Below are 13,067 nucleotides of genomic sequence, written 5' to 3'. Positions count from 1 at the left end.
GCTTATCATATGTGCACCGTGGATGTTGTCATTACGTGCGGGGGCGCGCACGAAATTATATTTTCTTTAAAAATTCATATCTTTTTCATATGAGATTTGTTATCGATGTCGTGTAGCTATCAATGAGATCTACAACTTTCGTTTATACTATGTCGGCTATTTTTGACTTTATTTTTAAAGTTATATTTTTAACAGACTTAGATTATTTACGTACATTAAAACTTCACAACTCTCTTGTCTGATGTCCATTCTCGACTGTCTTTATATTGATGGATTATTAATGAGATCATCGGTTCTCGTTTATATTGTTTTTCCTAACAATCAACCGATTTTAATTTCGGTTTCTATGTCGCATACTGCTATGCTGAAACTTCTAAAAATCACAACTTACCATCACGATGTCAGATTTTTGCGTTCTTTATATACACGCTCTAGGATTTACGACTACTATGAATTTCGTTCAGATTACTTAGGCCATTAAGCGATCTATCTCCGATTCACTATTTACGATAAGCAGAGTCGTATCGATTTCATCACGAAATTTCGAAGAAGCATAACTTCTTCATACGAAGTCGGATTTCAGATGTCTTTATATGTACATAATCTTTGTCATATATACTATAAATTTGGTTAAGATTATTTATCCAAGATAAATAATCTTCTATCAAAAAATCACTTTTAACGCTTATTATATCTTAACTAACTAACCCGAATCTAGAGTTGTTACGTAAACACTAAAAATTGATATCGACATGACCATTCTTACATATTTTTCTTTTTAAGACTCGATATAAACATGTATCTTATGAATTTATGTTTTTAGTGTTCCGTTGAAATTGATAAAAAAAATTGCAACAATGGTCCCTACAATTTGTGATTTTTGGAGGTTATCGTGTAAAATGTTTTTGATTTGCGCGGTTTTTTTTTTTTTTTTTTTGTTTGGTCTTCAACAAACTTTTAAAAGAACTATTATATATAGTTTATTCTTTTTATTTTAATACTTTTGTTCATATTTTTGAAAGATTTTATTATTATTAAATAAAATGAGGTTCATGCACTACCCCAACCCCTCTCCCTTATACCTAATGTAGTCTTTTCTATCTTTCTTTATTGTGTAGACACTTTTCTTTCTATACTATAGAGATTCAATCGACCACCTCTCACCATTGACACCTTCAATCTTTATCGATCATCTTTCTTTTTTAACCTTATTTGCAAGAGATCCAACCGCATCTTATTGCTTCACCCTCTACGCCACAACCTGATTTTCTGTTACCGTTTCACCATCAACAACCTATCTATTCATCGGAGAAAACCACCCTCCATCTCTTTTTGTTTTTCCATCATCCTTCTCTTTTGTCATTATCATCATATGCCATAACCACCATAGTTTGTAACCTTGTTATCGAGACCTAATTTTAGTTTTTTTTTTTTATATCAATATTTTTATGTATTACATTTTTGTTGGTCGATTTTAGGTTCCTTTAAATAATTACAGGTTGAATTTTCTCTTTGATTAATTGTTTTCATAATTCATACTATGTCTTGACTAACTCAATTGAAAGAGACAAAAGACACAAAAGACTAAAATTTGGGTTTTTGAATTATAATATTTATTTTTTGGTTGGTGCCAAATTGAACTGATAATAATTTTAAATCTACAATCAATAGAGTAATAATAAAAAGAGAAATTAATTGGAAAGAAAGTTAAATAAATAATTATTTAAAGATACATACTGATTTTAAGTTTGGCAATTTTTTTACTAAAAAAGTTCAGGGACCAAAAAATAATCTAACAGGCCCAAATCGTTTTTTTTAATCGAAAGCAATTCACAAACCACAAACATAAGGACTATTTTTGCAATTTTCTCTTGAAAATACATTTGATGTTATAAAAAATTCATGAAAGCGTTCAAAGAAGAGGGGTAAAAACGTAAATTATCCCCAAACCACCGCCGCAGAATAAATCTTCAGCTCCTCCATGCCCAGAGATCAAATCTCACTCTCTTGACACTTTCGTCGACGATCTACTCAACCAACGGTCAAAGCTTGTGTCTTTCTCCGGCCATTCTCTTTCTCCGGTATGTTGCTATTACGATCTGTCGATAGTTGTTTATGCCCCTAATCTTCTTATCGTTAATTTACCCTAATCACATTTTAATATTCGCAAATTGCAATTCGAATCCTTTGCTTTTTGTTCGAGATCATTCGATCGTTTACTTCATTTCTCAATTGATGAAATCAGTAACATTTATGATCCAATCGGTTAAAAATTAGCATGTAACAGTGTAAATCAGCTTAATTCTCGATGGAAATTGAAAACGGGAACTGCAATCCGGTTTCACTTTTTTCGATTATTTTCAGTTCAATCAGTTACTAAATGCTGTTTGAACTGAATCGAAACAGGAGATCATTAGCTATTCGATCAACAAGTTGCCTCTCTCTTCCTGATTATCGCAACATGACAGCCATTGATGCTGGTAAATCTCCTGTTTTCTCTCTCTGTTTACACACTTATAACTTAATCTATACTTCTAACACTCGATTGTTTTGTCTCAGTTACCTCAAAACTTGACAAATCCGGCAAAATCTTCGTCGCCGGCCACCGCGGCCTAGTCGGATCTGCAATCGTACGCCGCCTGAGAACCGTCGGCTACAACAATCTCATCCTCCGGTCACACACCGAACTAGATCTCACCAACCAATCCGCTGTCAAAACATTCTTCTCTCTCGAAAAACCTCAATACGTGATCCTCGCAGCAGCCAAAGTCGGTGGAATCCACGCCAACAGCACCTACCCCGCCGATTTCATCACCATCAACCTCCAAATCCAAACAAACGTCATCGACTCCGCCTATCGTTATGGTACAAAAAAACTCCTCTTCTTAGGTTCTTCCTGCATCTACCCTAAACACGCTCCTCAACCCATCCCAGAATCTTCTCTTCTCACCGGACCTCTAGAACCTACCAACGAATGGTACGCCATAGCCAAAATCGCCGGAATCAAAATGTGTCAAGCGTATCGGATCCAACACAACTGGGATGCAATCTCCGCCATGCCTACAAACTTATATGGTCCGAATGATAACTTCCACCCGGAAAACTCCCATGTATTGCCGGCATTGATGAGGAGGTTTCATGAGGCGAAGGTGACGGGAGGGAAGGAGGTGGTGGTGTGGGGGAGTGGGGCGGCGTTACGTGAGTTTTTACATGTTGATGATTTGGCGGATTCAGTGGTGTTTCTGTTGGAGAATTATTCGGATTTAGGGCATGTGAATGTGGGAAGTGGGAAGGAGGTTTCCATTAAGGAGCTTGCAGAAATGGTGAAAGAGGTTGTGGGATTTGAAGGGGAGATTGTTTGGGATAAATCTAAACCTGATGGGACTCCAAGGAAGCTTATGGATTGTTCTACGATTGTGAAGATGGGTTGGGAACCCAAGATTTCTTTACGTGATGGGCTTGTTGGGACTTATGAATGGTATGTTGGAAATGTGGTCAAACAATGACACCAAAAGTCAAAACTCTTGGTAAGTTAGTAATAAACTTGTTTTTGGCTTTTTGCTATTGTTATGATTATTGATATTGAGATTTTTATGTTGTATCATTGTGAAGAATGAGTTATGTTACTTGAATGAAACAGTTTATAGTGAGATACTACTCAAAACTATGCTGCTATTTCTTTTTCTGTGCATGTTCACTTGAATAAGGCATGAAATAGCAATGTACTTTTTTTAAGCGACTAAACTAAGTTGCTATTTTTTTTTGTGTTTAACTTGAAGTAATATATATCAATGTGCTTTGGTTTTTAATTCATGAAATTGCAATGTACTTTGTTTATATATTTCATTCAACTTGAAATAATGTCTGTGATGGTTAGTTTTTCAATTTTTATTGGTTGTAATGATAAATAGAGAATGGGCAAATGGAAAAGTAATTTCATGGAAATCATGAAATTACAAGGTACTTTTTGGAATGTAAACTTGTCAGAAGAAAACTTGACACCATTTGAACACCTTCACAAACAAACACGATCACACATAGCAACTTAGTTACTATTTGGAATTGTATAACGAAATTCAGCTGAATATTGTAGCTGAATTTTGGATAGTTATTATCCATTGCGATCCATATATAAACGTAAAATATGTAACGGGTAGGATTTAATTTGGCCATTGATAGGATGGATGTGGTTTCTCTAGCAGATAGGAACCATTAATATTATATAATTTCACAATTTTATTGATTTAGTTACTTACTACTTTATATAATTATTAAATAGTTTTTTTGATAAAATTGCGAAAATTATCCCTGTGGTATGCAAATTTTTGGGGTTTTAGTCTAAACAATGATTTTTTTGGTTTCGTAGTCATTTTGGAGTGGTTTGTATGTGAAAATGGTCCCTCCGAAAATTAAAATGACTATAATACCTTTGGGGTATTTATTTTTCATTTTTCATTCATTATTCTTAAAATTTAATATTTATTTATTTATTTTAACAATTAAAAAAATAAAAAAGAACTCACCTCTCTCTCTCTCTCTCTCTCTCTCTCTCTCTCTCTCTCTCTCTCTCTCTCTCTCTCTCTCTCTCTCTCCGGTTTCAATACCCAAAGATACAACCCACTATCATCTTCTTCATGACCCTCGTCTTTTTCAAACCCTAACTCCTCACCACCATCTCTCCTTCCAGTCACCAAAATCAACTACCAACACCATGATCTACAGAAGCAGCGACAGTGGGCGGTGATCTGCAGATTCGGTGAGTTCCCAGTTGACCCACCTAGATCGTATAAGGATATGGTAGTGTCGGAGATCTAGAGTAGCAGCGACAGTGGGCGGTGATGGCAGCTTCGCTGCTTCCACTTCTTGTTCCGACGAGCTCGATGAGGATGGAGGCAAACTGAGATGGGTACGACGGAGGGAAAAAGTAGCGGTGGATGGTTGTGGGTGGCAGGCCTTGGTTGCCTCTCGCTATCTTCTTCGTTTTCTGGGCAGCGGGTCGTCAAGAGGGAGGTAATAGGAGATGGGATGAGGTTTGATGTTGTTTGGTGGTGATTCACGGTGATCAAAGTCACCGGTGGTGGTTATTGATGGAGGCAGCGACGGTTCTTGATGGGTTTTGGTGGCAAGCTCCCAAAACTGGAGGAAGGCAGTAGATGGTGGTGTTTTGAAGCTTGCTTGACGGATTTTAATGGCGTGGATATAAGGTGGAGTTGTGGTGGATGGGTTCAAACGAAAGAGACAAAGACAAATGCTTCACCTTTTTGAGTAAACCACAGTGGACCAGGAAGAAAAGAATTCAACACGTTTTCTTGAGAGAGAGAGAGGTGGGCTCTTTTTTATTTTTTTAATTGTTAAAATAAATAAATAAATACTAAAATTTAAGAATAATGAATGAAAAATGAAAAATAAATACCCCAAATGTATTATAGTCATTTTAATTTTCGGAGGGACCATTTTCACATACAAACCACTCCAAAAGGACTACGAAACCAAAAAAAATCACTGTTTGGATTAAAAACCCAAAAATTTACATACCACAGGGTCCATTTTTGCAATTTTGTCTAGTTTTTTTCCAGAAAAAAAAATTGACGTTATCATCGTAATTTATAATGTACTTTTAATGTTTTATGATTTAGTTGTCTTTCATCGATTTAGCTATCAAAATGCCATCATTGTAAAACTAATAATTTGATGAACGGATACGTAAAACGATGGGATACATTTTGCTTTCATGCAAAACCATATAACCAGAAAATAGTATTTTTAAACGATTAGAAAATATAATGGTTTAATTGTTGTGGAAAATATTTAAATGATCAAATTGGTAAACTAATAAAAAGTACATTTGTGTTTTACTGGTTATTAATCAACTAGTGGGATGGCCCTTGGGCTATTAATCCTATATTTTCGCTTATAGGATCCATTTTTGTAAATTTTCTTTGAAAAGCGGGGATCATGTAGGGAAACCATTTTGTAATTTTGTGAAATATATAGACCATTTATGTTATTTTGCTATTAGGTAGTACCTTTTTCTGTAAATTTGTATAGCAAAGGAACCGTTGCTGTAATTTTACTATTAAACAAGGACAAGTTCTATAAATTTGTGAAACGTAGGGATTATTTCTGTATCTCTGTGAAACAAATGGACAATTTCTATAAATTGGCTGTTGGGGACTGTTTTTGTAACTTTGTGGAAAACAGGGACCATTTCTCTAAATTGGTATTAGAAAGAGACCATTTTTGTAATTTAATATAGCACAAAGACCAATTATGTAATATTTATTAAGCAGGAGCCATGTGTAATATTTCCATTAAACAGGGACCATTTATGTAAATATGCTTGTTTTCCTAAATTGGCCTGTTAAATAGTTGTATAATGGATGTGATGGAATTTTGAGGTTGCATTAAATAAGTTGGAATAAAAAAAACTGTCTTAATTTTTATACACATGGTTTTCTTCATTCCACATTTTTATATTTTTTTATGAGAAAGAGAAATCAGTAAAACGACGTCGTTGTATTCCATGCATCAGTTGGATGATAACTTGGCAAGTGTGAGTGCTAATACCTTCACCCCATTTTCTACATCTCCAGGGGACGCATACTCCTCAGGTTTATGACTATACCCTGCAAAATTAATAAGAAAACTTCAAATTCTAACAATAACAACAATATTCCCATATTTCCTATATTACCCTTCCTTTTAAATTTTATCCACCACCACCAATTCCACAATTTTTTCAATTTCATAACACAGGTCCAACGCATGTCAAACATCTACACTACAAATATGGACAAGCGAGTGTACCTTTATAACATGGAATGAATATCATGCCCATGGGTGCTTTTCTGCAATCAAAATATAAAATTGTTTTTTTTTTTTTTTTTTTTGAAAATTGAAAATATAAAAGAATAAGTTAAAAAGAGATACCTGGCCATAAAGAGTGAATCATGATAAGCTCTACTAATCATCTTCTTACTACTCAAATTCAAGACTTGAGTAGCTGATTCCATTGCTTCGATCACCAATTCATTTGAAAGAGCAGGTGGATCTTGGTTCACAATTCTAAACCCTAAAAGCTCAACACCTCTCCTTTTCGATATCATCACAGCAGATTCATGGATTTTTTCAATCACATTATTTCTTCGCTTTTCATCAATGTCTCGTGTATCTGTAAACAGATCATAAATTTATTTTACCAATACTTTAAGTTTCTTATTAGTTTTTGAATTTTTGTATAAGTGCACCTATTTCCATGTGTGCTTTGCTAGGGATGCTGTTAATTGCTCCAGGATGCAACTCCAGTATACCTTCAAACATAATACAAAAACATCATTTTAACTTTTAAGGATAAATGATAATGAAACTGATTTCAAAAAAAAAAAAAAAAGATTACCAACAGTTCCAACAGTGTCTATGGATCCAGATTCAAGAACATGTTTTTCCACAGCTAGTGCCAGCTCAGCAGCAGCCAAACCTGCATCATTTCTTTTCCAAAATTGTGTACAAGACACAAATATGTCATACAAAAAATTAAAAAAAAAAAAAAAAGATATAAAGAATTTATTTATTTTATTACCTTTGAGGCATTAAAGCAGCTCCAGCATGACCTCCATTTCCTCCAAAATCAACTTTAATACTTGCAGGAGCAGCAATAGCAGTCACAATACCAATAGAAATTCCTTCATTTTCCAAAATAGGTCCTTGTTCTATATGCAATTCTACAAAAGCTGCATATCTTTTATCACCTAAAAACACAGTGGAAAAGTCATTGTTTTCTGCATATCCAGCAGATTTTGCAGCTTCCATGAAGGAAATATTCTGATTATCTACAGTTTGCTTAAGAGCTGTAGCAAGTGTGACACTTCCAGCTAATAATCGGCTGAAAAAAGAATTAGATAAGTATAAGAAAAATAAAGATTAATTGGTGAATTATCTTTCATTCTAAAAAGTACAAACCTTCCTAAACAACTGATGCCATATCTTGTAGGCTCTTCTGAGGTAAACATGATTACTTCTAAAGACCTTTTGGGCTTAAATCCAGATCTGTAAATTCCAAACATGAAGATAAAACAAGACTTTAGGTGACAAAAAAAAACACAAAAAGTGCAATAAACTCAAAAGATTTAAACACCTCTTTAGTACATTAATGGCTTCAATGGCACCCAATACACCAACTACCCCATCATATTTCCCAGAATATGGAATTGCATCAATGTGAGATCCTGTTGAAACAGCAGATAGATCTGGTTCACTACCTTCCCTGTAGTGTATAGAATCAAACAAGATCAAAAGTCAACTTTAAGAGGTTGACTTTAGTACGAAATATTTCTATGTTATAAAGAGAGACATAGCAATTAGCATGATGTTAAAAGTAGTACAAGATATTGTTTAAGGCATACAAAGAAACTCACCACTGACCAAATATATTGCCAACAGCATCTTCTCTCACAGAAAGACCAGCTTCTTTCATCAACTTCTTGATGAACCTAAATGGAAATTGATAAAAAAGATTCAAGAAAAAACAAATGATTATAAACAGATTTGTGTTTCTTCAACAGACTAACCACTTTTTTGCAGTTAATATATAGATTGATCATTATAGAATATAGAAGATATTCCTTTTCAATCAAAACTATAACTAATTTCATAAGAAGATCATGAACAATTCCATAGGGCGATTATCGTTTTTAAGGCGTAATTCTAATGATCATAATCGATTACTTACCTTCTAGCTAGTACATCGTTTTCGCTGTACAAGATCCTTGTTACTGAAGGGGCTGGTGAATCCGAGAAACTCGAAAGTTCATCGATCTGTTTTCAATTTTAACAATATAAGTAACTCATTTGATCATCAAAACTCGAATTTGGAGTTTACTGGGATGCGGAGTGCAGTTGATGCTTGAAAAGAACGATTATCATTCCTACTGCTACTGCTACTACTTTGAATTCAGTTCGGCATAAGTAAAATATCGATGATGAATAGAAGCAGAAAACGAGTGGATTATGAAACTGAATGATAAACCACCTGTTTCTGAAGATTTACAGAATCCACCGCGAATGAAGAGACGGAATCAATTTCATGAAGTGGATATCCGGAGAATTCCTCCATTGTTTTGATCGTTGAGTCCATTTCATCAACATTTTGAGCTTGTACGCAAGCGATGAAGGTAACGAAAAGAACATAGAGCATGAGACGGAATCTGAAAACCATCATTATCCTTGTTCGATTGGGATTGTTGGGTTTAGAATTTAGATGAGTTTAGAGTGAATAATTTAGTCACGGAGTGGAGAGATGAATCCAACTCCATTAATCAAAGGGGTGTATCGCATGTGGAGCAGATGATGACAAAGTACAAACAACTTTGCCTCTAAAAGCTCGTATTTTCTTCAATAAAATATCTCCATTTAAATTTCCTATGTCACCATGAGACCCAAAAGAAGATAAAAAAAAAATTAATTGTATTGAAAATTGATAGAAATGATGGAATTCTTTCATAATATTTGATAGAAATGAAATTAAACTATTTTTAAAGGTTCTAAATTAAACTAGTTTTCATGATAACTACATGTAATGTTTGTAGATTTTGATACAAATTTTAGGGGTTAAATTAATTATATAAAGGTTTGACAAAAGTGTAAAAATGGGCTATGTGGGTTGTATATTTTTTTAGAAAAAATGTTAAAACCAATATTTTGATCCCTTCAAAATATGAAATAATGGTAATATTTTTGATGTATTTAAAAGAAAATTTTCACAAATGGTCCTTTAGTTTTATCATTTTTTTCCTAAAATAATCCCTACGAAAATTTTTCCCATGAAATGCTCCTTATAGAGCAAACGTTGTACACAAATGATCCTTATCATTGGTGTCCGTTAAATGGATCTGTTAAGTTAATTTTTTTTTGGATAATGTCTATTTATGCCATTTTGTGAAACATGTTTAATCAACATTTGTGAAATTTTACCCATGCACCATTTGAAATATAACATTGTTAGTCTCTCATTTTTTTCTTTTTACATTTGCGACCATCTTTTTTACTTTTTAGTTTTTTTTAATTTAAATTTCTTTCAAAAATTTCCTTAATTTTTTCATAACTTTTTTATTATATATTTTTTAATATATAAATAATTTTTTTGTTTAAATTTTATCTAAAATATTCAAACTATAATATATAACTAAATGTTTTCATTTTCTATTTTTATCTAAAAAAATTTGAAGTATAAAAACAACATTTTATTACTTTTAAATATTTACATAATGTGATTTTTAATATTTATCTTCATTTATCTTATACAAATATATTTATTTTTATGAAGAAAAAAAATATGATGTGTTAAGTTGTAAGGATTTGACAAATGTTTGACGTAATAGAACAATATTTGATGTTTTTATTTACTATTCTAGAGAGCTTATTAGGTTGCATGTATTGAGCATTATTTGGCAGTTTTTATGACTTAATTGGTAGAATTTTGCTGTTTTGATAGGTTTAATTTGATATTTTTTTTTTCTTAATTAGTTTAATGGACTTGATTCAAATGAGCCTAAAAAGTCCAAACCGTGAAACCAAATCGGAGCCAAACCTTTACTAATGGTTCTGTTTGGTTTGGTTTTAATTTCAGTGGTCCAACTTCAGTTTTCGATTAACAAAAACTGTTACTAATAGCTGACTTCACTTTTACCTAAAAATCGAAAAAACCATATCGTGAACACCCTTACCCCATATCTATTATAGGGAAAATTTAAATCGTGTAATACCCTGCCATTTTAAAATTGGAGTTTTGACTTTTTTGAACATTAGAGTATCAAAATCGACTCTATTTAACCATTGAGGATCTGATCACACTAAATTGGACCCTAAAGACTTATTTTTGGCTCGATTCACCTCATGCGACTGTGTAACATACACGTTCTGAAATTGTGTATTGTTATTATTAAAAGTGAATAAAATTGAGTGTTGAGTTGTAACAACTAGTTTTTACTAGAAATGAAGTAAAACTATTTTTAGAATCACTCATAAAATATTGGAAGTCTTATGAGATTCCAATTAATAGTCAAATAATGAAAATTTAGTGAAAATATAAAATTTGAAATAAGTAAAATTTTATTATTTGATGTTGTAAATCATCTTGTTAGAAACTTGTAGGCGAAAACCTCATCGAAATCCGAGTTATAACGAAGAAGTTATGACCAACCGAAGATCCGCGACAAAACCGGCACGGTGCCGAATGACGTAAAAAGTGAGTTTTTGATAAACTACTTTTTAGCCTTAGTAATCTAAATGAAATTCGTAGTATTCGTTAAACCGAGAAATTCAATAAAATGGACGCCAAAATCTGACTTTGTATGAGGAAGTTATGATTTTTCGAAGTTTCAACTTAGCAGTAGACAACTAAAAACTCGAATTTTAGATCGAGCGATATTTGATGGATACATTCTAAATGAGAATCGAAGGTCTCGTCATTTTTAGTACAACGGTAAAAAGTCTGACGAAAACGGATGTCGGATGAAGAAGTTATGAATTTTTAACGGATTTTCCTGTCCTGTTCTGTTAAAAATAATAATATTAAAAATAAAGTCAAAATTAGCCAACGAAGTCTAAACGAAAGTTGTAGAGCGTAATTTTAGCTATGCGTGCATATAAAGAACGTCAAAAACGGAGCTCGTATGCGAAAGTTATGGATTTTAGAAGTTCGGGCTCAAAAACCGAGAAATCTCGCATGAATAGTAACCGGCCACGTCACCTCGCACGAAGCAGGTGCGTCACCGGAGACGTGGCCTCGCCTCGCAATGCCACTTGTCGCACAGGTGTCCGAAACATGCGAATCCATCAGAGACCCTTGTTGCTGCCACGTCCTTCGCACGAGGAAGCTACGTCACCGAGATGTTGGACCGGTCCGAAGTCGACGCGTGTCTGAACCTCGCTTCGCACCAGCGCCCCCTCTTGCATGCGAGCCACGTGCCCCTCTCTCCTGACGCCACCGAGCTTCTTTGCGCCAGCTGTTCCGAGCCTCGCCTTTGCGCTGCGTAGCCTTCGCAACTGCTGCCACCTGCCCCTCCAGATCCGAACCTCGCCCTATAAATAGAAGCCTGCGAGATCTTCCGGGTAATTTTAGAAAATTGCCATTTTTGGCCCCTTTTTCCATATTTTCACTATTTTGAATTTTTCTGAAGCCCCGGTATCAATTTTAGCACCCGAAACACGTCCCGAGACCCCCGAGAAGCCTGGAAATTTTATCTTTTCGGTTTTGAAGCCCTACCTTCGCAGAGCCCGGTTTTCAATTAAGCTCCCGGTTTTCAACATAGAAAGTCATATTTAAAGCCGAAATGTTGTCTAAATTACTATTTTAACCCTCGGTTAATTTAAGGTGAGTTCAATATATAAGAACAATTGTATGTTATGTGTTATATGTGCTATGCGCTTCTTAGTGTTATTATTCTGAGTTATTCTCCCGTGTTATTTTATTCGCTATGTTTATAGCAATCATAATACCTTTGACCATGTGATCAGTGAAAGGACTTAGATTCACATTGGTACTGGTACGTAGCCTCTGGCCATGTAGAGCATGCCTCCGTAAGAGAATGACTTCTATTCTATGGCATTGGCAGAAGGTTAGATAAGAATGGTATGTAGCCTCTGACGTAGAGCATGACTCCGTAAGAGAATGAACTCTATTCTATGGTACTGGCAAATGGTTAGACAGGGCTATAAGCCTGAAATCTACCAAAATATTAATCAGAAATTATATGTCTTCTGTGCCAATTGGGGCAAAGCTTTATTGATGCATATCAAATATTGAAATCGTTATGTATCGTTGAAAAGTATATCTTTGAATAAAGTCTTTGATTGATATGAACGTTTGTCACATGATTTCACATATGTCTTCTTGTTCCCTTCTGCTTCTGTCATATTGGTATATGTAAGGCATAAGATTATATTATATCTATTTATTGAATTCACTAAGCGTTATCGCTTATTCCTCTCAATATTTAACAATTGCAGGTGATGAGTATTCCAATATAGCTTTATACTGCTGAAAGATTTAGAATAGTTAATAGTATTTC

General features: G+C 34.0%; 2 protein-coding genes across 2 annotated transcripts; one reads left to right on the top strand and one right to left on the bottom strand.

Moving 5' to 3' along the window:
- Window positions 1–1,909: 1,909 nt before the first annotated feature.
- On the top strand, window positions 1,910–3,675 carry LOC144997093 (putative GDP-L-fucose synthase 2). Its single transcript, XM_078956919.1, has 3 exons — window positions 1,910–2,081; window positions 2,407–2,480; window positions 2,560–3,675. Exons 2-3 carry the CDS (start codon window positions 2,462–2,464, stop codon window positions 3,504–3,506), a joined length of 966 nt encoding a protein of 321 aa, XP_078813045.1. The 5' UTR covers window positions 1,910–2,081; window positions 2,407–2,461; the 3' UTR covers window positions 3,507–3,675.
- Window positions 3,676–6,383: 2,708 nt separating this feature from the next.
- Window positions 6,384–9,362, bottom strand: UAH (ureidoglycolate amidohydrolase). The gene is made up of 11 exons (XM_078958155.1): window positions 9,029–9,362; window positions 8,729–8,814; window positions 8,415–8,489; window positions 8,135–8,263; window positions 7,960–8,046; window positions 7,580–7,882; window positions 7,397–7,488; window positions 7,248–7,310; window positions 6,931–7,171; window positions 6,808–6,848; window positions 6,384–6,626 (listed from the first exon to the last, which is right to left on the bottom strand). The coding sequence occupies exons 1-11, from the start codon at window positions 9,215–9,217 to the stop codon at window positions 6,529–6,531; spliced, it is 1,404 nt and encodes a 467-aa protein (XP_078814281.1). The 5' UTR covers window positions 9,218–9,362; the 3' UTR covers window positions 6,384–6,528.
- Between the last annotated feature and the right edge of the window lie 3,705 nt (window positions 9,363–13,067).

The sequence above is a fragment of the Lactuca saligna genome, chromosome 5, assembly GCF_052625555.1.
Source record: "Lactuca saligna cultivar CGN05327 chromosome 5, ASM5262555v1, whole genome shotgun sequence".
Taxonomy (NCBI): Eukaryota; Viridiplantae; Streptophyta; class Magnoliopsida; order Asterales; family Asteraceae; genus Lactuca; species Lactuca saligna.
This window is presented reverse-complemented; position numbering and strand designations above follow the sequence as displayed.

What these genes read in the sequence shown, in the direction of transcription:
- UAH (XM_078958155.1), bottom strand. Translation starts at nt 9,217, where the DNA reads ATGATGGTTTTCAGATTCCGTCTCATGCTCTATGTTCTTTTCGTTACC. An exon ending in GGCAATATATTTGGTCAGTG is followed by an intron (nt 8,264 to 8,414) that starts GTGAGTTTCTTT and finishes TATACACTACAG; the next exon opens with GGAAGGTAGTGAACCAGATC. An exon ending in GCCATTAATGTACTAAAGAG is followed by an intron (nt 8,047 to 8,134) that starts GTGTTTAAATCT and finishes TGGAATTTACAG; the next exon opens with ATCTGGATTTAAGCCCAAAA.